Source organism: Salvelinus namaycush, chromosome 1 (genome assembly GCF_016432855.1).
Source record: "Salvelinus namaycush isolate Seneca chromosome 1, SaNama_1.0, whole genome shotgun sequence".
NCBI classification, from domain to species: Eukaryota; Metazoa; Chordata; class Actinopteri; order Salmoniformes; family Salmonidae; genus Salvelinus; species Salvelinus namaycush.
The window spans coordinates 75,116,669-75,143,394 of NC_052307.1; the positions used below are offsets into that span (position 1 = coordinate 75,116,669).

Genomic DNA, 26,726 nt, shown 5'->3' on the forward strand with positions numbered 1-26,726 from the left:
GTAAGGGACCAATCAGCAACATCCCAGGGGCCGGTGCTGGTCCTGGAACCAGAGGTTGAGAAACAGTGCCAAGTCAACACACTACTGTTGAACCACAGTATCACATCTTCATATATTTGATCATATTAACAGAAGTTTGTCAATTATTGACATTCAAGTTAATGAAGCATTGACATGCATTTGATAAACAAAATAATTTTGCAACATATGCAACCCCTTATAATGACTGAATAAAGCAAGCCAGTCACACATGACAGATATGATTGTCTCATAAAAAGATTTATTTTTCGCCCAAATGTACAAAGGCAAGTTTACAGTATTGTATAAAAAAAAGAACCGTGGTGGTAATGCACACTTTACATAAACTCCTGAAGGGGAGGATGAAGGAGAAGAGGGAGGGAAGGGGTGAGACCACAGGAGACAGGGCTCAACCATAGAAATGAAAACCATTGTAAACATCCTTGCAAGTACCAGTGACTGATACTTTGAGGGTTTTGAGTGACACGAGAGGGCCCGTGAGGAAGGTGAGGGAGACGAGACATGATCTGGTAATTTAAGACGTCAGAAAGAGTGTCTTTGTTCCCAAGGGATAAAGGATGTTTTCATAAGCACCAATTGAGACAACTGAAGCAACTGCCGTTCTGGAGAACAAAAAAACAACTCAATCAAAGAGTCGCTAACAAAGAAAGGATGTCCTCCAAAAATAACACAAAATCAAGAGCTTTTTCCTTTAATTTGCTGGATAGAAAGTACTTGCTTGTGTGGCTTTATAATACCCCCAAGGCAATACGATTCTCATTCAACCAAGTCTAAATCCCTGTCCTTTGGAGCAATGCACAAGTCTCTTCCTCCAGTATAGTGGAACGCCATTCTTACTCCACCTACTTGGGACATGTAGAAATGACAATCCACTGATGCGTCATACAACGTCACAGCGGTCTAAATTTCTATTAGATATTAGTTGTACAGGACATCTCAACACACTGTCACATTCAGATATACAGGTCGCAACACCATTCTATTTATGAACCATGACACTTGTGGACAAGAAACTAAAATGTTAACTGTCCTAGTCCTATAGGACAAGAAACTAGCAACACAATGAGACTAATATGTTAACTGTCCTAGTCCTTTACAAGGGGTTACACCACCAAGCTAGCAGGTTCAAGTTAGTGAATTCCAGGTGTATGTGTACTTCAATACTGAACAGAAATAAAAAAGAAGCTACCTGACAATCGTGATAATGTTCTGGCCAGCAGTATGTTGACTTCTGGAACATTCCACATTGTTTCTTACAGGGCAGACTGTCAACAAGCCTCGTTTGTATAGCGCAAGTACCCCTCCCTGAAAATAGAAAAAATAAATATACATCTTTCACTTTAAATGACTGGTTTAGCTTCACTCTCAACGACTCCAGCTCACACACACCATATGAAGCCTTTTCTATACATTGTATAGCGACTACTTTGTGTGAATAGGAAAGGAGTCTTTTTGCAGGGCCTACATTAGTGGAGGGGAGGACATTGTGTTTTAAGTGCTGTATCCCACTACGGAGGCATCATTTCATGGCTCCTTGCTTAAATGGGCACAAAGGTTAAATTAAGCTTCTCAACTCAAGAGTTCATCCATGCTTCAATCCAGACAACATCCCTAGATCTTCTTCAAAAAGGGTTCTTGAATAAATAAACAGGCAAAGAACAAATCTAAGATCACTGTGACTGTTTTTAAATAACCTTTGATTAACACCCCCTCATCTCCAAAACCCTACTGCCCCACTGGTCTGAGAGACTACACTCCCCCCTCATCTCCAAAACCCTACTGCCCCACTGGTCTGAGAGACTACACTCCCCCCTCATCTCCAAAACCCTACTGCCCCACTGGTCTGAGAGACTACACTCCCCCCTCATCTCCAAAACCCTACTGCCCCACTGGTCTGAGAGACTACACTCCCCCCTCATCTCCAAAACCCTACTGCCCCACTGGTCTGAGAGACTACACTCCCCCCTCATCTCCAAAACCCCTACTGCCCCACTGGTCTGAGAGACTACACTCCCCCCTCATCTCCAAAACCCTACTGCCCCACTGGTCTGAGAGACTACACTCCCCCCTCATCTCCAAACCCCCTACTGCCCCACTGGTCTGAGAGACTACACTCCCCCCTCATCTCCAAAACCCTACTGCCCCACTGGTCTGAGAGACTACACTCCCCCCTCATCTCCAAAACCCTACTGCCCCACTGGTCTGAGAGACTACACTCCCCCCTCATCTCCAAAACCCTACTGCCCCACTGGTCTGAGAGACTACACTCCCCCCTCATCTCCAAACCCCCTACTGCCCCACTGGTCTGAGAGACTACACTCCCCCCTCATCTCCAAAACCCTACTGCCCCACTGGTCTGAGAGACTACACTCCCCCCTCATCTCCAAAACCCTACTGCCCCACTGGTCTGAGAGACTACACTCCCCCCTCATCTCCAAAACCCTACTGCCCCACTGGTCTGAGAGACTACACTCCCCCCTCATCTCCAAAACCCTACTGCCCCACTGGTCTGAGAGACTACACTCCCCCCTCATCTCCAAAACCCTACTGCCCCACTGGTCTGAGAGACTACACTCCCCCCTCATCTCCAAAACCCTACTGCCCCACTGGTCTGAGAGACTACACTCCCCCCTCATCTCCAAAACCCCTACTGCCCCACTGGTCTGAGAGACTACACTCCCCCCTCATCTCCAAAACCCCTACTGCCCCACTGGTCTGAGAGACTACACTCCCCCCTCATCTCCAAAACCCTACTGCCCCACTGGTCTGAGAGACTACACTCCCCCCTCATCTCCAAAACCCCTACTGCCCCACTGGTCTGAGTGGGAGAGAGGGGGTTGAATGAGGCGAGTGGCAGAGAGAGGGGGTTGAATGAGGCGAGTGGCAGCGACAGGGGGTTGAATGAGGTGAGTGGGAGTCAAGACAGGTGATGTCCCTCTACTGAGGGGAGCCCAGCGGTAATGCGATCTTGTAACAGTCTCTGGCAGTTGTCACCTGAAGGGCCACCCAGTGAAAGGAGTGCCAAACATGGGCCAGGCTTGGTTGAATCTACTGGGACTCCCCCATTGGCTCAGTGCTGCACTACTGTAACAGGGGAAGGGTTGCTAAGCCAAGGATATATAGGAGTGAAGCGGTGTTGCTGACGGGATGGGGTCGCTCTGAGCTAGCAGCTAGATGTGCGTGGTTGGCTGTGTGTTGTCTAGCCGGGCATCGCTCCTCCCTGGTTCTGCCTTGACTTTACGTTGTGCATCCTTCCGCATCCTCTGCAATCAGTTGTTTGATTCTTCCTCCATGGAAATTGACAGGATAACGAGCTGGTCCATTTGCTGTGCCGATTGAAGGACCAGTAAGGTACTGTATGCTGACAGGTGAAAATGGCCGACCTCTTCAGTAAATGATCCCCAGTGTTCTGAGGTAACAAACAGCTCTACACTTCTGAACAGAAACCATGGTTACAACTGTCCATCAGTCAGTGCAATATTGATCAGTGAGCCACGGTATCTGTGTGATTAGGTTGATTCAGTGTACGGAAAGGGTGAAGTATGACTGGCGTATCAAAAACACATTAAAAGGATGGATTGGGAAGTGGGGAGGAATCAAGTTAACTGAAAGAAAAGTCACTCATGCAGTGAAATGAACAATGCAAATGTCAAGAAAACACAAAACATGAACTGTATTGAGGTGAATGTGTTCCCTTCACACAATAATTATGTCTATCCCTGAAAAGTGAACCAAGAGGTGTTTAGCGAGCAAATGGCTGGTTGAGGGATGAGAAAACAAACCCTTCAACACCTATAGAAGTCTGAGGAGGTTGAGCCTCTCTCCTCAAGCGTCCTCTCACCACACACAGTAAACCTACTAATGACCATTGTCAGTATATACTGGCACACTGCGCACAACAGGCCAACAACAGCAAGTTCAAACATTTCAACATGATTCACTTGTTTAGTTTTGTCAGTCTTTATTTTAGTTTGACCCCTCCCCCATCACCCCCCCAGCCCCGTTCTGCACGGGACTAAAAAAGACTATGCAGTCAGAAACCCTTTTCAGCTTTTCAGGCAGTCACAGTCACAGTCACAGTTGGTCTATTTTTGCATGTGTTCGTTCATCAACAGTGCAAAGACCAATAGATATCAGCGGAGGTGTGCACATGGGCAGACAGTGATGGCTTTGAACCTTGGGTGAGGTCAGTCCTAGTCCACGGTGGGGCAGGAGGGAAATGAGGGAAAAAGATGCTGCTAGGAGAAGAAAAAAAGAATCTGCCGGACATTCAGGCAGAGAACTAAAAATATAGAAACACCATTCAACTGATGTCTAAAATGGACTCCGAGCCCAGGGCTTCCTCATGTGAGCCAGTCACATGAATCTTTGCAGGGTGGCGAGGTGTCGGCTCCCTGTGGGAATGGCACAAAAGACAGAAAATGGTTGGTTAAATTCACGTTCAAAACCATGTTCAAGACACGTAGATTACCCCAATATAATGACACGTAGATTACCCAATATAATGACACGTAGATTACCCCAATATAATGACACGTAGATTACCCCAATATAATGACACGTAGGTTACCCCAATATAATGACACGTAGGTTACCCCAATATAATGACACGTAGGTTACCCCAATATAATGACACGTAGATTACCCCAATATAATGACACGTAGGTTACCCCAATATAATGACACGTAGATTACCCCATATAATGACACGTAGATTACCCCAATATAATGACACGTAGATTACCCCAATATAATGACACGTAGATTACCCCAATATAATGACACGTAGATTACCCCAATATAATGACACGTAGATTACCCCAATATAATGACACGTAGATTACCCCAATATAATGACACGTAGATTACCCCATATAATGACACGTAGATTACCCCAATATAATGACACGTAGATTACCCCAATATAATGACACGTAGGTTACCCCAATATAATGACACGTAGGTTACCCCAATATAATGACACGTAGATTACCCCAATATAATGACACGTAGATTACCCCATATAATGACACGTAGGTTACCCCAATATAATGACACGTAGATTACCCCATATAATGACACGTAGATTACCCCAATATAATGACACGTAGATTACCCCAATATAATGACACGTAGATTACCCCAATATAATGACACGTAGATTACCCCCATATAATGACACGTAGATTACCCCAATATAATGACACGTAGATTACCCCATATAATGACACGTAGATTACCCCAATATAATGACACGTAGATTACCCCAATATAATGACACGTAGGTTACCCCAATATAATGACACGTAGATTACCCCAATATAATGACACGTAGATTACCCCAATATAATGACACGTAGATTACCCAATATAATGACACGTAGATTACCCCAATATAATGACACGTAGATTACCCCAATATAATGACACGTAGATTACCCCAATATAATGACACGTAGGTTACCCCAATATAATGACACGTAGATTACCCCAATATAATGACACGTAGATTACCCCAATATAATGACACGTAGGTTACCCCAATATAATGACACGTAGGTTACCCCAATATAATGACACGTAGGTTACCCCAATATAATGACACGTAGGTTACCCCAATATAATGACACGTAGATTACCCCAATATAATGACACGTAGATTACCCCATATAATGACACGTAGATTACCCCAATATAATGACACGTAGATTACCCCAATATAATGACACGTAGATTACCCCAATATAATGACACGTAGATTACCCCAATATAATGACACGTAGATTACCCCAATATAATGACACGTAGATTACCCCAATATAATGACACGTAGATTACCCCATATAATGACACGTAGATTACCCCAATATAATGACACGTAGATTACCCCAATATAATGACACGTAGGTTACCCCAATATAATGACACGTAGATTACCCCAATATAATGACACGTAGATTACCCCATATAATGACACGTAGGTTACCCCAATATAATGACACGTAGATTACCCCATATAATGACACGTAGATTACCCCAATATAATGACACGTAGATTACCCCAATATAATGACACGTAGATTACCCCCATATAATGACACGTAGATTACCCCAATATAATGACACGTAGATTACCCCATATAATGACACGTAGATTACCCCAATATAATGACACGTAGATTACCCCAATATAATGACACGTAGGTTACCCCAATATAATGACACGTAGATTACCCCAATATAATGACACGTAGATTACCCAATATAATGACACGTAGATTACCCCAATATAATGACACGTAGATTACCCCAATATAATGACACGTAGATTACCCCAATATAATGACACGTAGATTACCCCAATATAATGACACGTAGATTACCCCAATATAATGACACGTAGGTTACCCCAATATAATGACACGTAGATTACCCCAATATAATGACACGTAGATTACCCCAATATAATGACACGTAGATTACCCCAATATAATGACACGTAGATTACCCAATATAATGACACGTAGATTACCCCAATATAATGACACGTAGGTTACCCCAATATAATGACACGTAGATTACCCCAATATAATGACACGTAGATTACCCCAATATAATGACACGTAGGTTACCCCAATATAATGACACGTAGATTACCCCAATATAATGACACGTAGATTACCCCAATATAATGACACGTAGATTACCCCAATATAATGACACGTAGATTACCCCAATATAATGACACGTAGATTACCCCAATATAATGACACGTAGATTACCCCAATATAATGACACGTAGATTACCCCAATATAATGACACGTAGGTTACCCCAATATAATGACACGTAGGTTACCCCAATATAATGACACGTAGATTACCCAATATAATGACACGTAGATTACCCAATATAATGACACGTAGATTACCCCAATATAATGACACGTAGATTACCCCAATATAATGACACGTAGATTACCCCAATATAATGACACGTAGGTTACCCCAATATAATGACACGTAGATTACCCCAATATAATGACACGTAGATTACCCCATATAATGACACGTAGATTACCCCAATATAATGACACGTAGGTTACCCCAATATAATGACACGTAGGTTACCCCAATATAATGACACGTAGGTTACCCCAATATAATGACACGTAGGTTACCCCAATATAATGACACGTAGGTTACCCCAATATAATGACACGTAGGTTACCCCAATATAATGACACGTAGATTACCCCAATATAATGACACGTAGATTACCCCAATATAATGACACGTAGATTACCCCAATATAATGACACGTAGGTTACCCCAATATAATGACACGTAGATTACCCGAATATAATGACACGTAGGTTACCCCAATATAATGACACGTAGGTTACCCCAATATAATGACACGTAGGTTACCCCAATATAATGACACGTAGGTTACCCCAATATAATGACACGTAGGTTACCCCAATATAATGACACGTAGGTTACCCCAATATAATGACACGTAGGTTACCCCAATATAATGACACGTAGGTTACCCAATATAATGACACGTAGATTACCCCAATATAATGACACGTAGATTACCCCAATATAATGACACGTAGGTTACCCCAATATAATGACACGTAGGTTACCCCAATATAATGACACGTAGGTTACCCCAATATAATGACACGTAGATTACCCCCATATAATGACACGTAGATTACCCCAATATAATGACACGTAGATTACCCCAATATAATGACACGTAGATTACCCCAATATAATGACACGTAGGTTACCCCAATATAATGACACGTAGATTACCCCAATATAATGACACGTAGATTACCCCAATATAATGACACGTAGATTACCCAATATAATGACTACTATTGTAAATTACAATATTACCTCAAAATGTTAAAAAAAAAAAGTAATAATAGTAAAGAAATCGCTAAAACATTTAAATGCAGCCGTTTTGACCACTGTGACGTCTATGTGAGTGACATTTTACACTTGAATACCAAGCTGAGGAAGCAAATACAACAGAAGACTCTAGATAAGGTATTCCACATCCAGAAACAAGGCAGAGTTCTGCCACTAGAGGGCAGGGCAGCCTGTGATAACGCTGTCTCTATTACAGTATCACCACTGTGATTCACTGGGCTCTGCTGCTGTCCTACCTGCTTAGGACGAACAACTGAACTGAAGGCATAAGAGCTGTTGCTGCTGCATACTGAGGCTGCTAGCTAGCACCGTCGGGCCTTTGTTGAAGTCTTTTCCCAGAGCGCTGTGTATTAGACTGTTGTACAGGACAGTAGTACTAAGTATTTTCCCAGAGAGCTGTGTATCAGACTGTTATACAGGACAGTAGTACTAAGTCAGTGCGATTGTAAAGGAAAGCATCATTTCTCTTATGTAATGAGGCATAGAAGCTACAGGTTGTCAAAGTACTGCATGTCTACATCTTTTGCCACCACACTCTTTGTCCATTCGGCCACATCTGACCCCAGTGTCCGTCTGAGTGTCTATTTGTCTGGCTAATGAGACCGTGATACTCCCATTGGTGTGACCTACTTGTTGTGTGTATGTACTGACGTGTATGTGTAACCGATAGATGCACACACACACACACTATATGCTCATGTTTTAAAAGTATGTAAATTGTAAAAGTATTTTGTCTGTAATGTCTTTGTCGTTATATTTGTCAGACTCCAGTAGGACTAGCTGTCTCCATTGGCGTCGGCTAAGACACACCATGACACAGTTTGCTTAGTGTGTACACAGTACCAAGTATTTGGTGTGATACCGTCCATTTGGTTATTGAACTGCGCTCTATGTCTGCTAATGTATTTTTCTCTTTAAGATCCATCTTATTCTGTCTGTGTGTCCGTCTGTCTGACTACGGGCCTTACCGTTTTCATCTCCGCGCCGGGGGGTAGAGGGAGGGAGCTGCGGCTTGCTGACTGGCAACAATAGCTGATGACGAGAGACCTGTGCGAGGCGGAAAATGCATGTACATCAGTTGGGGTGGGTACATCAGTTGTGTATCAGTCAGAGTTTCCGAGAGCCTCGTCAGTCATAACAGTGAGAGTGGTGATTGGCTGCGACTGACCTGTAGTGTAGGACAGATCATACTGGCCCGAGAGCAGCGGGTATCCCAGGTGGTGATGGGAGGGCATGATGCGCTGGGAGGGCAAGGAGCGTGGCCGCTCCATGTCCCTCTCCCCGCCGCTCCTCTCTCCCCTGTCCCTCTCATGGGACGGCTTGTCGCCCACCGTGGGGGACTTGCTCTTGTACTGGCTGGCGTGCTGCTGCAGGATGTCCAGGGCCTTGGAGTCCACCGAAGCTGCCTTGCCGCTCACCGTGGGGCTGGCGCGCGACTTGTCACCTCCCCTCGCCTCCTCCTCACCGCCGGCCATCTTGCCACCGTAAGGGGAGAACGGGTAGCCCGCGGGCAGGTAGGGGGAACCTAACATGGGGGACAGGTCATTGTGTTAATTCCATTTATGGCTTAATATCAAAAAATGTGTAGAGATTTTTTGGGCAAATGCACTTTCACCCAAGTGGTTCCTTTCTATACCAATAGTTGATCTGGTGTGGTTACCTGGGTAATTCTGCATCATGACCGTGGGCATGCCTCTGTACCCGGGGTGGCTGGGGTCATAGCCCTGCCCATAAGGGTAACCATGCATATAGGGCATGTAGCCCTGATGCTGCGCCAGGGCTGAGGAGAACTGCATGTGGGCATTGGCGCGAGGGTCTTTGCCTATGACCCGTTGGTCCTCAGCAGAAGACGTTCTGGGGTCTGGGCCCTCTTTCGGACCAGCGCCATCCTCCTCTTTGGGACCGCCACTCTCCTTGGGCCTGTTGGGCCTGTCGTCCTTCCCTTTGCGGTCGCGGTCTCTCTCTCGCTCTCGGTCTCGCTCGTCTTTCCACCGCGGTGGTGGTGGTTGTTGCTGCTCGTCCTCCATCTGGGTCTGCTTGGGGTAGACAGATGGTGTGAATGAGTTAACTCAGGGATACCTCTCTAAAACAACTACACAACTTTCTAGAAGGGCTACAAGTGATCTAAACATGATCTAAAATGAGCATCAATCATCACATTACATTGCAATCATTATAATAAAATATGTACAAATAAGAATATAAGAACACACCTAAGTATGAAAAATAATAGGGTAATTATATATATATTTTTTACCTGTCTGTACCACATGGCTTGCTCTATCCCCGCTCTGGAGTCCAGGCTTGGCTTGGAGTCCTCCTTCCCATGGTGCCCCCCTTCACTCAGCTTCATCTTCAGTCCTTCGGCCTGCTGGGACTTAGATACCTCTCCTTTCAGGCCTGTGGCGGAGGCCTTGGAGGGCTCCGATGGAGAGTCTCTGGTCTTACCCTGGTTCTGTTGGGTCTTGTTGGCCAGGCTGTCTGTCTTGCCAGGGGCCTTGGAGAGAGTGGGCGGCCCCAAGGCCTTCTGCTTCCACTCCTCCTTCATGGAGGCCTCGCGTTCCTTCATGGCCGCCGCGTCAGAGCTCTTCTTCTCTGCCACTGCCGCCCGGTGCTGCTCAGAGATCACCTGGCGCTGGCGCTCCTCGTACTGGTGCCGGTAGGCCGGGTTGGTGTTGAGCAGGTGGTTGTGGTAGGCCTGGTCCGGGTGGTAGGCGTACGGGGGAACGTAGGAGTACTGGTTGTAATAGAGAGGCTGCATGTACATGTTGGAGCGCTGTTGGATGACTGACTGCTGCTGCTGCTGCTGTTGATGATGATGTTGTTGTTGTTGTTGACTGGAGGCGTTCATCTCGGGTTTGCGATCTTCGTGAGGCTCCACTTTGACCTTGTCTTCCACATTCTCCTGTTCGTCCTCACGCTTCACTTTCACCGCCGGACTTTCGGTGTGCGGCATGCCCGGGTTGGCGGCACCGGGGCTGGGGCAGGTGTAGTTGGGCGAGTAGTAGGCCTCATAGCCGGCATAGTACGGAGACTCCTTGTTGGGCGTCTGGCTGGGGAACAAGGCTTTCTTGGCTCCTTCTCTGATGCCTTGGTCCTCCACCTTGACCTTCACCCCTTCCACAAGTCTGCCCTCGCCGTCCTCCCCTGCGTCCGAGATGTCCGAGTACGCCGGGCTGTTGGTCTTGACCGAGGAGTTGTCGGCTCCGCCACCATTCTGGGTGACCACGTGGAGAGGCGTGAGGGGCTGAGGCATTCCCGTGCCCTCTATCCGGCTGGCCACCCCTATGGACAGACTGGGGGCGTTGTCGGTGAAGCTGTAGATCTTATCCGCCTCTGCCTTGATGCTGGCAAGACGGCTCTGGTGAGGGTCAGAGGAGCCGTTAAGTAGCCCGTCACCTTTTCCTGGCTCTGAGGACTCAGAGTAGGGGCTCTTGCCCTCTTCTGGTTTCCCCCCTTTACCCGGAGGCTTGGGACTGTCTGCCTCCTTCCTGCTGTCTCTCTTCTTCTTCTCCTTCTTCTTCTTCTCTTTTGAGGCACCGGAAGCAGGGTTCAGCGCGGGAGGGTCTCCCGTCGCGGCGGGAGGTTTGGTGGGCTGGGCGCCCTTCATCTGGGGGCTTTTGGGGATGCCCTGTATCATAGGGGGGATCGCTAGGGAGGCATTGGGGTTCCCCCCTGCAGGGAAAGAGGCGGCCTGTAGGGAGTAGAGCTGCTGGGAAGCTACGCTCCCTGGTGGTACAGGCCGGGACGATGACTTCATGTTCTTCTGAGAAAGTTTGTCGGTCTTGGACTTTTTGTGGGACTTGGACTTTTCCATGCCGTCGTTGCTGGCCTCGTCGGTGAGACAGGGCCCGTCGTCACAGCCTTCTATCGGCATGCCGCTTGCTTCAGGGTCAGCGTCACCACCTTTCTTTTTACTCTGTTTGGAACCAAACTTGCCAGGGGAAGGAGACGGACTCTGGCAGTCAAAGCCCCTTCCTTTTGGGGTGACGGACCGTGCGGGAGACAGGCAGCCTTTGTGAGAACTGGAGGCCCCGTTGCAGTTCCCCGGCTCAGGATGAAGCGTGGAGTCCTCCCCGTACTCACTGTCCCCATCCAGGTCCAGCTTGATGTCGTCGTCGTCGTTGTGTGCGCGTGCCTGGTGGTACTTGAGGCCGTTGATGTGCTTGTACTTCTTGTTGCACCCGGGGTGTGGGCAGTCGATGAGGACCGGCGAGGGGCAGTTGCGGTCGAGCGTCGGAGGCTGGGGCTCAGTTTTAATTGAGGGGATGGGGGGAAGGACAGGGGGAGGCGCCCCTCCTCCACCGCTGTTGGAGTTGGTGCGCATGCGCTTGTTGCCTTTGGTGTCCTCAGAGCTGGAGTTGGGCTCCATGTCTGAGGCAGGTTTGGACTTGCGCTTGCTGGCCGATGAGGGGCTGGCCTTGACGTCCTCTGTGTTGCTGTTGGGTGGCGTGCGGCGCTCCGACGACGTCTGGCTGCCCCGCCGGCCCTTACTGTTGTTGTTGGCGGCGCGTGTCTTGCTGGTGCCGCTGCCCTTGTTGTCCGACGAGTTGCTGTTCTCGTTGACGGGTGTGTTGCTGTTGGGCCTCATCCTCTTTCCCCGGCCCCGGCCATTCCTCATCTCCAAGTCACTGGTGGGAGACTCACAGAACCTGAGGAGACAAGAGGACGTAGACGTTAGCAAATTACATTACGCATGCCAAAAACAAACGTCATTTAAAAGGGTTGACTGACAAATGTAGGCAGAATTTGTGCATAACACAATATGCGCATTTTCCACCAGAGATGGGTCCATCAAATGAACTTGTTGTGGATAAAAGGCTGTGTGTGATGACATAGTGCACATAAACATATATTTTGTCACAAAACCTGTTGTTTTAGAGCGAGGGTGCCCACTCTGATCTTGGCACGTACACTTTACCCAACAGCTGGCAGATACAGTGTGGGTAGGCTACCTGCATTATGAGATTATTATGGAGAAGAGCAATATTATTTGTATTTGTCAAATGGCAGCAAAGCTTCGATCATTATGTCACCAGAATAAGACCCTGGATATTCATTGGAAAGGAGCATCAATCACCGTGCAACTTCACCTCCCTGTAAAGTTCAACGTAACTCATTTCATCTGTAGCCTAATAAACTGCTTGGTTTCCTGAGTCGTAGTGGAAGGGCCACACAACACAAGTTATTTCAATATGATGGTTATTACATCAATATTTGCGCATAAAAAGGCGCTTCGATCGCCATTTCTCACATAATCAATTTCCCCGACACAAAGATCCCACCATGTCGAACAAACAAATAGTCTGTCAGCGTTTTTAAAATTGTATCGGCATATCCTGTTTCCATCAGCCCAGCTGTGACTGTTTTCATGCGGCAGGTAATTCATTCATATGAAATGGTTGGAAGGAAACCTGGTTAATGATTTGCTCAAATTCTACATTTCTAGATAAGACAGCATTAAATTGGGTCTGTATCATCAAGCCTTACACAAAAAATATGGGGTGGAATTCCTTTCTGTCTTTCGTTTTGACCAAATAAAGAGTGAACATTAGTTGCAGAAGGAAGAGGGTGAACATCTACACTATATATACACAAAAGGTATGTGGACACCCCTTCAAATGAGTGGAGTTGGCTATTTCCGCCAAACCCGTTGCTGACAGGTGTATAACATCGAGCACACAGCCATGCAATCTCCATAGACAAACATTGGCAGTAGAATGGCCTTACTTTAGAGCTCAGTGACTTTCAATGTGGCACCGTCATGGGATGCCACGTTTTCACCAAGTCAGTACGTCAAATTTCTGCCCTGCTAAAGCTACCCCAGTCAACTGTAAGTGCTGTTATTGTGAAGTGGAAACATTTAGAAGCAACAACGGCTCAGCCGCGAACTGGTAGGCCACAAGTTCACAGAACGGGACTGCCGAGTGCTGAAGTGCATAAAAATCATCCGTCCTCTGTTGCAACACTGCCTCTGGAAGCAACGTCAGCACAAGAACTGTTGGTCGGGAGCTTCATGAAACGGGTTTCCATGGCCGAGCAGCTGCACACAAGCCTAAGATCACCATGCGCAATGGCAACCGTCGGTTGGAGTGGAGTAAAGCTCGCCGCCATTGGACTCCGGAGCAATGGAAATGCGCTCTCTGGATGAATAATGCATCACCATCTGTCAGTCCGACGGACGAATCTGGGTTTGGCGGATGCCAGGAGAACGCTACCTGTGCCCCAATGCATAGTGCCAACTGTAAAGCAACAGCATACAATGGCAGCTTGGGGAAGGCCCTTTTCTGTTTCAGCATGACAATGCTCCCGTCCACAAAGCGAGGTCCATACAGAAATGGTTTGTCGATTGGTGTGGAAGAACTTGGAAGCAATGTTGGAAGCAACTTGGAAGCAAGCAAGTCCCCGCAGCAATGTTCCAACATCTAGTGGAAAGCTTTTATAGCAGCAACGGGGGGGGGGGACTAACTCTTAATGCCCATGATTTTGGAATGATTTGTTCGACGAGCAGGTGTCCACATACTTTTGGTTATGCAGTGTACCTACCTGGTAAATCATAAGTAGCATAATTCACATCCCTAAAATAGAGTTGGGCCCCCATGTCTCTATGATAATAATGTAATTATCCCAGCAGTGAAGGTTAACAGTCCGTGACAAAGACACCGGGGCCTGGGATGACTCATAACTTCCCCCTCCAATCACTCCAAACTATTTCACCAGCAGCAGGGGATGAGAGTAAATCCGTAGGCCCTCGGAGATTGAGGAATCCAGACTCATTAGTCATTACTCATCGTGGAGCTGGAGAGCCTGCGGATTTGGTTTCCTGAAAGTTTGTTGAGCTGTTACTTTGCTGAGAGCCTTCAATCAAACTGTGTCACAGTAAGCCCAGCTACAATGCAATTCTGAAAGCCAGTATGTCACAGGATAAAAGCGATAGACTTTCCAAACACACAGTCATTCTCCCACGTCTCCTTGTACAGAGTGAGCCGTTTTGAGAGTGACTCAAGTTGGCCGTGGACGTGCAGCCCTTGAGTGGTATGGTCTATCAAAAAATGTAAGCTAAACTCTCTGCGGTAGTTAAATGAGATGGGGACTCCAGGAATTAAGATATCTCGTGTAGGAAAAAAAAGAGCATGAGAAAATGAGCCAGTGCTGAGACAATGCTGCTGATAGGCGGTGTGGTCTCACCACGACAGTGGAGAATGTGATACAGTGTTGGGAAAAGCTATTAGCGCAATAATTGGATCCGGCAATCTGGCTTGTTGGAGGATTCTATTTCTATCACTTCCTCTCGGGACGTCAGCAGTTTGCAGAATGTATCTCCGAGCCCAAGTTAAAGACTACAGTGGATAGGCAAGCACTGCTGGCCCCCTAGAGACAGAGGTGAGGACTAATATCCAACAGCTAGCGTGATATAGATGGCAGATTGGTAGATTCATATCGGAGTTCCCTCTTTATGCAAGGAAAGGTGAGAAACCAAGTGCTGGAAGGGTAAATGATTTTAAAAGAAATGGAGTATCTGATGTTTGATGGCCCCTGGTAATGCTCTTATTTGACATCAAACACTTATAACTACATGACTTATGATACTGTGTAAAGATTACGGCCAGCGACCATTTTTCAAATACAATTCAGTATACGGAAGCCATATGCCTAACATCGATTTCAAAATGTTCAGTTGAATACAATTAATGAAAGACAAAGTACCAAAATGTGACCAGTCTGGAATAACAGTGTAGATAATGTATGGATACGGGCTTACCTGGGAGGTGCCCAATCGTGTCGAGTACAGTCCAACAGGGTACCGACGTAGCTCTTGTTCCTCCAGGTCACATTCACCACCAGCATGCCTGTGGGAAAAGAACACAAGTCTTAATTCGTCATTCATAAGAGTAACGAGACTACTATACATCATCTGGATTAACGATCTCACATTCACACCATAGTGCCAAGACAGAATTTAACAGTTGCTCCATCATTAAGAATGACCTCACGTTGTATTCTTCAACTAACCGGGGCCACCGCAACAGCCCCCATTTAAATAGATCAGACAGGGGTTCCTGGGCATACTCTCAAAGCAGGATCCCTACTATAATGTTGTCAGTTCTCCATTACTGCTGTTTATTATGTCAGTTCTCCATTACGGCTGTCTATTATAATGTTGTCAGTTCTCCATTACTGCTGTCTATTATAATGTTGTCAGTTCTCCATTACTGCTGTCTATTATTATTACTGCTGTCTATTATAATGTTGTCAGTTCTCCATTACTGCTGTCTATTATAATGTTGTCAGTTCTCCATTACTGCTGTCTATTATAATGTTGTCAGTTCTCCATTACTGCTGTCTACTATAATGTTGTCAGTTCTCCATTACTGCTGTCTACTATAATGTTGTCAGTTCTCCATTACTGCTGTCTATTATAATGTTGTCAGTTCTCCATTACTGCTGTCTATTATAATGTTGTCAGTTCTCCATTACTGCTGTCTACTATAATGTTGTCAGTTCTCCATTACTGCTGTCTACTATAATGTTGTCAGTTCTCCATTACTGCTGTCTATTATAAATGTTGTCGGTTCTCCATTACTGCTGTCTATTATAATGTTGTCAGTTCTCCATTACTGCTGTCTATTATAATGTTGTCAGTTCTCCATTACTGCTGTCTACTATAATGTTGTCAGTTCTCCATTACTGCTGTCTATTATAAATGTTGTCGGTTCTCCATTACTGCTGTCTATTATAATGTTGTCAGTTCTCCATTACTGCTGTCTATTATAATGTTGTCGGTTCTCCATTACTGCTGTCTATTATAATGTTCTACATTACCACTGCAAGATCCTTCAGTAGCACAGATAGTTTTCTTATTTGTATGTAAAATGATTTGCCGTCCTCCATCTTGACTTTGCTACCAAGCATCAGACTTCCCAGAGAGAAAAAGATTGTGCTATTACAGGGAAAAACACATATGAGGCCTTTGCTTTAGTGATGGCTCTGTAGTTCCTATTCAGCCTGAGGGTGTAACGATCCAGCAGAGCTTAATGATTCTGCTAGGAGCCCTTAGCAGAGTGCTAAAGCAAAGATATTGTTAAATTAATGTCTGATGTTCTGGGCATCAGCAGCCAGCGCTGCAGGAGAGAAGCAAGAACCCAGTACAGAAATAACCTCAACTTTTCTGGTATGTGGCTGACTAGGGGGCTACTGTGTTGTCATTTCACTGGTGTTAAGTTGGCAGCACTCAGAACCACTAGTTTCTCTAGGCATGCATGGCCAGGCTAGGAGATACATGACCTGGCACGTTAAATCCAACTTTAGCTTGAGGTGAGATCATCCAATGTGATGACTTGGGGTGAGATCATACAATAGCCTATATCACACACACACTAGTGGAAATCACAGATCAGTTTGGAGAATACAATATTCACCAACACCGATAGGTTAGGAAGTGTGCTACACCTTTCTCCATAACTTTGTTACTCATCAATGACCACGCATAAAATAAAAACATAACTGTTTAAGGCTGATCATAATATGACACAAACTGATCTAAAGCTGATCAGAATTTATGACAGGTGATCATTTGCAAGGCAAGTCATTTTTTTCGTTGACAAATTCAATAATAAAAACACCTACAAAAAAAGCATAGGGTTGCAGACGAGAGTAAGTAGTCCCCCGGTTTAAAAACAGCCTAGATTTATTACACCATAGCCCACCGCCCGGTGACCTCAGCATGCCATCTCAGCACTGCAGTAGAAACTGGAGTCTGCAGTGAAGTAACTTGTCTAATAGCACAAGAATGCTGGCTGGCAGCTTCCATTCCTGCACGTATTTTATTAGCTCAGGAAACCTCTCCTCCCCCCGTCCCCCCCTCTCCCTTTCCTGTGTCAAACCCTCTCCCCTCCATCTTCCCTAGTGCAGGTCTCGTCTGTCTTTCTGCTGCAGGACTGCCTCTGGCACTGAAAGTGGTTGCCAGTTGGTGAGCGTAGAAGTCATTTCTACATACGTTTACAGGAACCTGGTGACACTTGGCCACTGGCCCCGTCCTACTCCAGTCCAGATGGTAAACACTAGTGCTCACCCCCAGCTCTTGCTCTTTCAACCGGCACCAACTGGAAAGCATTGTGATGGGCCGGCCAGGCCATTGAGTTTGACCTTGCGTGATGTTAGAGGGCTTATCCAGCACCTTTAACACCCTGCCCACCCCTGTCTCGACAGACAAGCTAATGCAAAATGATACTGGCAGCCAATACTGGCTGAATAGGAAAAAGCAACTGAACAGCTATGTTGTCTTTGGCATTTTGTCAGCATTTAACTCACTCAGTGACTGTGCTCCAATATTGGCAGAATTTGTATGCGCATGTTAATACGTATTAAAAGCAACAACTTTTTTTTGATGGAAATACTATCTGCTAAACTGTACAGCTAATCAGGTTAGGAGAGGGGTTTATTGTAGCCGTGTCGGCGTACATATGGAAACATAACTTAATAATCACCAATGCACTCCTTGCCAAAATCCCAACGCCAATATCAGCAAACAAAGTCATCCTAGGACATAACAAATGAAGCAGATCATTTCAACAGTTCAGAAGGCAGTTAAAACTGACAGGCTGAAATCCTCAAGGTGTTTGTAGCTTGATTATCAGGAAGACGTGCGTTTGTGATCTCTCTGTGTAGTCTCTGTGTAGTCTCTGTGTAGTCTCTGTGTAGTCTCTGTGTAGTCTCTGTGTAGTCTCTGTGTAGTCTCTGTGTAGTCTCTGGACTTGTTGGCAGTAAAGGGACCAGACGGGGTCAGTTAAAAAAACAAGGCCAACCCTTTGAAATGAGAGTTCAGTGGGGGAAGCAGGCAGAGACACCAGTGGCCCACCCTCCCCCCTCCCTCTCTCACTTCACCCCCTACCCTCTCCCTCCTCCCCCCACCCTCTCACTCCTCCCCCCCCTTTCCATAAACCTCATTAGGGTCGCCTGAGCCAAGTGATTGAAACCAACATTAATGAGAACGATTGGCCTGTATTTCACCTCTAATTTCCACTGAGCAACAAATAGTGCCCCTGTCCCTAAACGCTCCACCACTGGACTCCTTGGTTCTTGTATACTACTAATGAATAAGACCCTAATGGCAGAGACTATCAGTCAGGAGGTTGCTCCTGGATGCATGGGTCAGCGGCTCCCAGGTCCCCACTGACACGTTTCATTAGGTTACTGGGAGCTCCATAATCAGCTCCCCTGCAGCTGGTCAAGCCTGCCGGCCACAGGGACACGGCCGACCCCTGAACCTCTCCTACTCTACACACATTTAGCCGCTTCTCAGCATTCTCCGTCTCCGATTATGAAGGTTTAAAGCTAATCCAAGTCCTTCAGGTACCTCAGATTTCTCCTTCTCCACATGGATCCAAATGGCTTTGGCCTTTACTCTGACCATTCCAATCAAAGGGGCAATCTGATATTTTCAACCTCTCCCTGACCGAATCTAATAACTACACGTTTCAAGCAGACCGTCACAGTCCCTGTGCCCAAGAAAGCGAAGGTAACATGCCTAAATGACTAAGCACTCACGTCGGGGGCCATGAAGTGCTTCGAAAGGCTGGTCATGGCTCACAGTACCATCATCCTGGAAACCCTAGACCCTCTCCAATTCGCCGTCCCAACAGCTCCACAGATGATGCAATCTCAAATGCACTCCACACTGCCCTTTCCCACCTGGACAAAATGAACACCTATGTGAGAATGCTGTTCATAGACTAGAGCGCAGCATTCAACACCATAGTGCCCTCTAATCTCATCACAAAGCTAAGGACCCTGGGACTAAACACCTCCCTCTGCAACTGGATCCTATACTTCCTGACAGGCCGCCCCCAGTTTTGTAAGGGTAGGCAACACCACATCTGCCACGCTGATCCTCAACATGGGGTGCATGCTTAGTCCCCTCCTGTACTCCCTGCTCACCCACGACTGCGTGGCCAAACACGACTCCAACACCATCATTAAGTTTGCTGACGACAACGGTGGTAGGCCTGATCACCAACAACGATGAGACAGCCTGTAGCCAGGAGGTCAGGGACCTGGCAGTGTGTTTCCAGGACGACAACCTCTCATCTCAATGTAAGCAAGACAAAGGAGCTGATTGTGGACTATAGGAAAAGGAGGCCCGAACAGGCCCCCATTGACATTGTGGTAGTCGAGTGGGTCGAGAGTTAAGTTCCTTGGTGTCCACATCACCAACAAACTATCGTAGCCCAAACACACCAAGACAGTTGGCACGACAAAGCCTTTTCCCCCCTCAGGAGACTGAAAAGATTTGGCATGAGTCCCCAGATCCTCAAGAATTTCAACAGCTGAACCATGGAGAGCATCCTGACAGAGGGTAGCCACCCAGATTATTTACACCCCCCCACCCACCTCCTTTGTTTTTACAATGCTCCTTCTCGCTGTTTATTATCTATGCATAGTCACTTTGACTAACCTGTACCTCCACAAATTGACTTGGTACCGGTACCCCCTGTATACAGCATCGTTATTGTTATTTTATTGTGTTACTTTTCATTTTGTAAATCTTACTTAACTCTATTTCTTGAACTTCAGGTTAAGAGCTTGTAAGAAAGCATTTCACGTAAGCTCTACACCGGTTGTTTTCGGAGCATGTGACAAATCAAATTGGATTTCATTTGATATGCAGTTGAAACCACAACAAACTGGTCACCCCGCCACTTGTTTTGCCCCTTTCAGGTTCAGAGCTAATATGAGTTTGTTACAATCTCTTTAACTGATACAAATGCAGCTAAGCCAAATGATCGATCATGGCATCATGTCACTGAAATAAGAGAAGGTTGAACACGTCAATGTACATCATTCACCAAACGGTTTTATTTAAAGTTTAGGTTAAGAGAAAAGGTTCTGTAAATTGCTTTAATAATCCTGCTAAAAGCCCTGAGAAAAAGCTCAATCGTTCATATGTGCCGTACAATCAGCTGAGGTAATTATCCCTGTGCACACACACAGCGAGCGACTGATGTAAATATGCCTGCTAATAAGGTTTGTAAACCTCTACGTGTCCCTGTGGGGGTTAAAGCACTTTGCTCACACCAGCCATGTTGCCATGACAGCCTGGTTCATCAAGGGACCGTGGAGATAAGAGAACTCTGAGAAAAATGGTGTGGATACACATCAGTTACCTACAGGGGAATGATACAGGCATTGTGCTAATACTGGAGCTGGCATTAATGGTGTGCAACAAAAATCTATCTAGAAAGATTCAATTCATGTGTCATTTGAAACGGTGAAATACATTTGATGTGCGCAAGATATACATCAAACATAGTAGCATTCAAATTAAAATATGAGTCTCAATTTAAAACACAGTGGCTTTAGTTCTTGTGCTGTCAATGTCCGAAAGCATACTAGTAACATTGATTTCCCATCAGCCACCATACATTAAAATCAGAGTGGAAGTTGAAATCCAAGGCTTGTTTCATCATGCATTGTCTCACATCGGGTGATGAAGGGTTAATAGATACATACGTTTCTATTGGGCGCTGTGTGTGTAGCACATCCTAAAACTATGACCTCAGTTCAACATTTGATTCACTTGCCGTAATAACATTTCACCAGAAAAGCTAAGTCTGAAAAGGTCATATTTTTCCTTGGTTTGGGTGATATCCGGCTTATTTGTATGCATTTCACATAGTTATAATGTTGTTAGCAGAACAACGTTTTTCACCTGAAAATGAGCTCCTGTTGGGTCTTATTGTGTGTAAGTCACTCTGTACGAATGTGCACTCAACATTCTGAAAGCAACATACAGGAGAGGAGAGGATAAGTTGATAACATTTCCTGTTTGACATTTCTATTGAATGTACATGATAAATTACTTCTGGAGCGGCACTGAACAAAGAAAATACTGACGTATTGGTTAAATCTCAAAACGTTCGGTCTATTGGAGTGGGTCATGGTTCCGGTCTATTGGAGTGGGTCAAGGTTCCGGTCTATTGGAGTGGGTTACGGTTGCGGTCTATTGGAGTGGGTTACGGTCTATTGGAGTGGGTTGCGGTCTATTGGAGTGGGTCAAGGTTGCGGTCTATTGGAGTGGGTCAAGGTTGCGGTCTATTGGAGTGGGTCACGGTTGCGGTCTAATGGAGTGGGTCACGGTTGCGGTCTAATGGAGTGGGTCACGGTTGCGGTCTAATGGAGTGGGTTAAGGTTGCGGTCTAATGGAGTGGGTCAAGGTTACGGTCTATTGGAGTGGGTTAAGGTTACGGTCTATTGGAGTGGGTTAAGGTTACGGTCTATTGGAGTGGGTCAAGGTTGCGGCCGATTGGAGTGGGTCAAGGTTGCGGCCTATTGGAGTGGGTCAAGGTTGCGGCCTATTGGAGTGGGTCAAGGTTGCGGCCTATTGGAGTGGGTCAAGGTTGCGGCCTATTGGAGTGGGTTAAGGTTGCGGCCTATTGGAGTGGGTCAAGGTTGCGGCCTATTGGAGTGGGTCAAGGTTGCGGCCTATTGGAGTGGGTCAAGGTTGCGGCCTATTGGAGTGGGTCAAGGTTGCGGCCTATTGGAGTGGGTCAAGGTTGCGGCCTATTGGAGTGGGTCAAGGTTGCGGCCTATTGGAGTGGGTTAAGGTTGCGGCCTATTGGAGTGGGTTAAGGTTTCTGGCCTATTGGAGTGGGTTAAGGTTGCGGCCGATTGGAGTGGGTTAAGGTTGCGGCCGATTGGAGTGGGTTAAGGTTGCGGCCGATTGGAGTGGGTTAAGGTTGCGGCCGATTGGAGTGGGTTAAGGTTGCGGCCGATTGGAGTGGGTTAAGGTTGCGGCCGATTGGAGTGGGTTAAGGTTGCGGCCGATTGGAGTGGGTTAAGGTTGCGGCCGATTGGAGTGGGTTAAGGTTGCGGTCTATTGGAGTGGGTTAATGTTGCGGTCTATTGGAGTGGGTCAAGGTTGCGGTCTATTGGAGTGGGTTAAGGTTGCGGCCTATTGGAGTGGGTCAAGGTTGCGGTCTATTGGAGTGGGTCAAGGTTGCGGCCTATTGGAGTGGGTTAAGGTTGCGGCCTATTGGAGTGGGTTAAGGTTGCGGTCTATTGGAGTGGGTTAAGGTTGCGGCCTATTGGAGTGGGTTAAGGTTGCGGCCTATTGGAGTGGGTTAAGGTTGCGGCCTATTGGAGTGGGTTAAGGTTGCGGCCTATTGGAGTGGGTCAAGGTTGCGGCCTATTGGAGTGGGTCAAGGTTGCGGTCTATTGGAGTGGGTTAAGGTTGCGGTCTATTGGAGTGGGTTAAGGTTGCGGTCTATTGGAGTGGGTTAAGGTTGCGGTCTATTGGAGTGGGTTAAGGTTGCGGTCTATTGGAGTGGGTTAAGGTTGCGGCCTATTGGAGTGGGTTAAGGTTGCGGCCTATTGGAGTGGGTTAAGGTTGCGGCCTATTGGAGTGGGTTAAGGTTGCGGCCTATTGGAGTGGGTTAAGGTTGCGGTCTATTGGAGTGGGTTAAGGTTGCGGCCTATTGGAGTGGGTCAAGGTTGCGGTCTATTGGAGTGGGTTAAGGTTGCGGTCTATTGGAGTGGGTTAAGGTTGCGGTCTATTGGAGTGGGTTAAGGTTGCGGCCTATTGGAGTGGGTTAAGGTTGCGGCCTATTGGAGTGGGTCAAGGTTGCGGCCTATTGGAGTGGGTTAAGGTTGCGGTTTATTGGAGTGAGTTAAGGTTGCGGTCTATTGGAGTGGGTTAAGGTTGCGGTCTATTGGAGTGGGTCAAGGTTGCGGTCTATTGGAGTGTATGGAAGAATGCAGTTGTCAGCCAGAAAGAAATGGGCCTGCCCTCTGAACAGCATGGAATTTCAATTCCAAATGTGTCTTGTGTGGTGAGCTGCAAGCAGCACTTGGGAAATTGGCCACTTTGACAATTGATATGGAGTGAAGACTACAGAAGGGAGGAGGGAGAGAGGGAGGTGAAGGGAAAGAGAGAGGGAGGTGAAGGGAAAGAGAGAGGGAGGTGAAGGGAAGGGAAGGAGGGAGAAAGTGAAGGCTCAATTGAACATCCATTTAATTATTCCGTTCTTCCTGACATGTCCTCCTCTACTGTTAAAACAAGAGCTCTTGGTGTTAGATTATTTTCCTCCCCTTCTTCCTCGCTGGCCAGTGTAGACAGCTACGGGCCTCTTGTCAATGTTCGCTCCGGTACATCAAGGGCATAGCACTGAGCAAGCTCAAGGAGAGCAAGACGCCGCCCTTTAGAAAAACATTTCAATGAAGCCTTTGACAGGTGGTGGTGTTGAAAAGAGTAAGACAGCATGACCGGCAGTGCGCTCCAGAACCCAGAGGACCTTTCATACAACATGCTTCCTCCAAACACTGACTAGAGTCAGCCAAATAACTATTGCGGCTAAAGCTAACAGTCTTAATCCTCCAATGATGGAAATGTATAAATAATCCTGGAAATTTTTTTTCCCAATCAGCCTGTATTATTGATCTATTAAGGCAAGGTGCCTGTGTGACCGCTAGTGGAATAGCCTGCTGTGTGTGGAGAGAGAAAGAGAGGTTGACAGGGGTAACACAGCTTTGGCGTGGGCTGGGTATCAGCTGTGTTCCCTGGCCCTCGGAGCGAGCGGCTTTCTGGGCCGCGCTTCAAGAGCAATAAACTTTCCTACGATTTTCAGAGCTGACATTTTGGAAGTATCAGCGGCGTGCGAGGCCTGGGAGGGTTGGCCCAGGGCACTGCAGCGGAGACCCTAGCCTGTCACCATATCCACGCTGAGGGATGTGTGTCAGAGCTCAGCCTTAAAATACCATTCCTGCTCCTCCCTTGGTCTTCATTTCCTGCACTGCAAGCCATCCGACTCAAACACCTCCATGCCAAACTCTCCTCTCTTCTCTCTCATGTTCAGGGTTGAATGTGTCAGAGAGAGTGGAGACTCTACCAGCTCCTTGACATGGGTGAAAAGCTAATTGATTCACATACGGATGCATAACTGACCTTTAAAAGGTGGCTATTTGGAGGTCAAATCTATCCAGGTTGTTACCTTTATGCGCAAATTCCGTTGGATAAATCATTCATGCTAAGACTAGACATAATATCAAATTCCCTTGGATAAATCATTCATGCTAAGACTAGACATAATATCAGAAGCCTGGGGAAAAGGTGAATCCGGCAGGGTTCATGTTTTTTGGGACTAGATTCTTATTTTTTCCCCCTCCACCACCTTTCCTTTCTCTGGCGCTCTTCATTCCGGCGAGGTGCAGATGTTTAACTGGTGTCTGTTGTTCATTGACTCCCACAAGGGCAAAAGGCAGAGGTGAAAATGCAGCTGTTGTGCGGCATGCTAAACAAACTACATGCTCGCCACACTGCATGCCTGAGCAGCTCCATGTGAGAGTTGCCATGCAGGAGGCAGAACTGCTTAACATCACGGCTAATCACACTGTTCTCTGATTGGCTCTGGGGCTCTGCGTAGCGTTGCTCTGCTCATGCCTAGGTTTACTCATTTGGTTCCCATGTGTTAAGTTGTCTGTTTTTAAGTCTCTCTCAGGGGAGAAGGGGAAATGAAGCCTTGAAAAGGAACTGAGTAACTGGGCTCTGATTAAACCCTAGCCAGTAGGTTGTTGTTCAACTGTGGATAAAACTAGCACAGGATAATCTATGCTATTATAAAATAACATTTGTTCTTACCCATCTTACCTGACTAAATAATTTTTTTAACACAAATAAATGTAGAGATGTGTTACAAGCTACGGGGAGGTGTTTTAAAGTGCTTTATCTATGTGATCTCTACCAGAGGACTTGTTTGTTCCACTGTCCACCCACACAGGGTGTCACTGAGATATAGATCTGTCCACTTCAGAGAGACAAAACACTGGCTTCAAAGCGAGGGGATATGCACTCAGGCAACCCCAAATGTTTCTCCAGCACCGGGGACCATAACAACAGTCTACACCTGCAGAACAGAGTACTTCTCCCAATCCCCCACCTCTGAAACCACTGACCCCCCTCCCACCTCTGAAACCACTGACCCCCCCTCCCACCTCTGAAACCACTGACCCCCCCTCCCACCTCTGAAACCACTGACCCCCCCTCCCACCTCTGAAACCACTGACCCCCCCTCCCACCTCTGAAACCACTGACCCCCCTCCCACCTCTGAAACCACTGACCCCCCTCCCACCTCTGAAACCACTGACCCCCCTCCCACCTCTGAAACCACTGACCCCCCTCCCACCTCTGAAACCACTGACCCCCCTCCCACCTCTGAAACCACTGACCCCCCTCCCACCTCTGAAACCACTGACCCCCCTCCCACCTCTGAAACCACTGACCCCCTCCCACCTCTGAAACCACTGACCCCCTCCCACCTCTGAAACCACTGACCCCCTCCCACCTCTGAAACCACTGACCCCCTCCCACCTCTGAAACCACTGACCCCCTCCCAGCAGAGTGGAGTCACATTAACACACTGGGGTCTATCAACCACTACCAAACAGCACCCAGGGAGAGCGAACCAAACAGCACCCAGGGAGAGCGAACCAAACAGCACCCAGGGAGAGCGAACCAAACAGCACCCAGGGAGAGCGAACCAAACAGCACCCAGGGAGAGCGAACCAAACAGCACTCATAGTAGATGCTGGCTGGCTGGCTTGCAGCTACGGACATGTCACTAACAGATGTAGTAGCAGCTGGAGCCGCCATGGAGGACTGGGATGAATAAGACCCAGTGCCCACGGCTGGAGCCGCCATGGAAGACTGGGATGACTAAGACCCAGTGCCCACGGTTGGAGCCG

At 46.9% G+C, this 26,726-nt stretch overlaps 1 protein-coding gene across 3 annotated transcripts in view; it reads right to left on the reverse strand.

The window, feature by feature from the left end:
* Nucleotides 1-266: 266 nt before the first annotated feature.
* Nucleotides 267-26,726, reverse strand: part of LOC120048818 (zinc finger protein 609-like) — a 92,622-nt gene continuing 66,162 nt past the window's right edge. For 2 of the 3 annotated variants that reach the window (XM_038995086.1, XM_038995068.1), the window contains 6 exons: nt 15,753-15,840; nt 10,248-12,642; nt 9,651-10,026; nt 9,159-9,515; nt 8,959-9,037; nt 267-4,433 (listed from right to left, as the gene is read on the reverse strand). In XM_038995086.1, coding sequence (XP_038851014.1) covers nt 8,964-9,037; nt 9,159-9,515; nt 9,651-10,026; nt 10,248-12,642; nt 15,753-15,840 — 3,290 coding nt within the window. In that variant the 3' untranslated portion in view covers nt 267-4,433; nt 8,959-8,963. The remainder of the gene's footprint in view (nt 4,434-8,958; nt 9,038-9,158; nt 9,516-9,650; nt 10,027-10,247; nt 12,643-15,752; nt 15,841-26,726) is intronic. The other variant, XM_038995078.1, reaches the window with a different exon arrangement.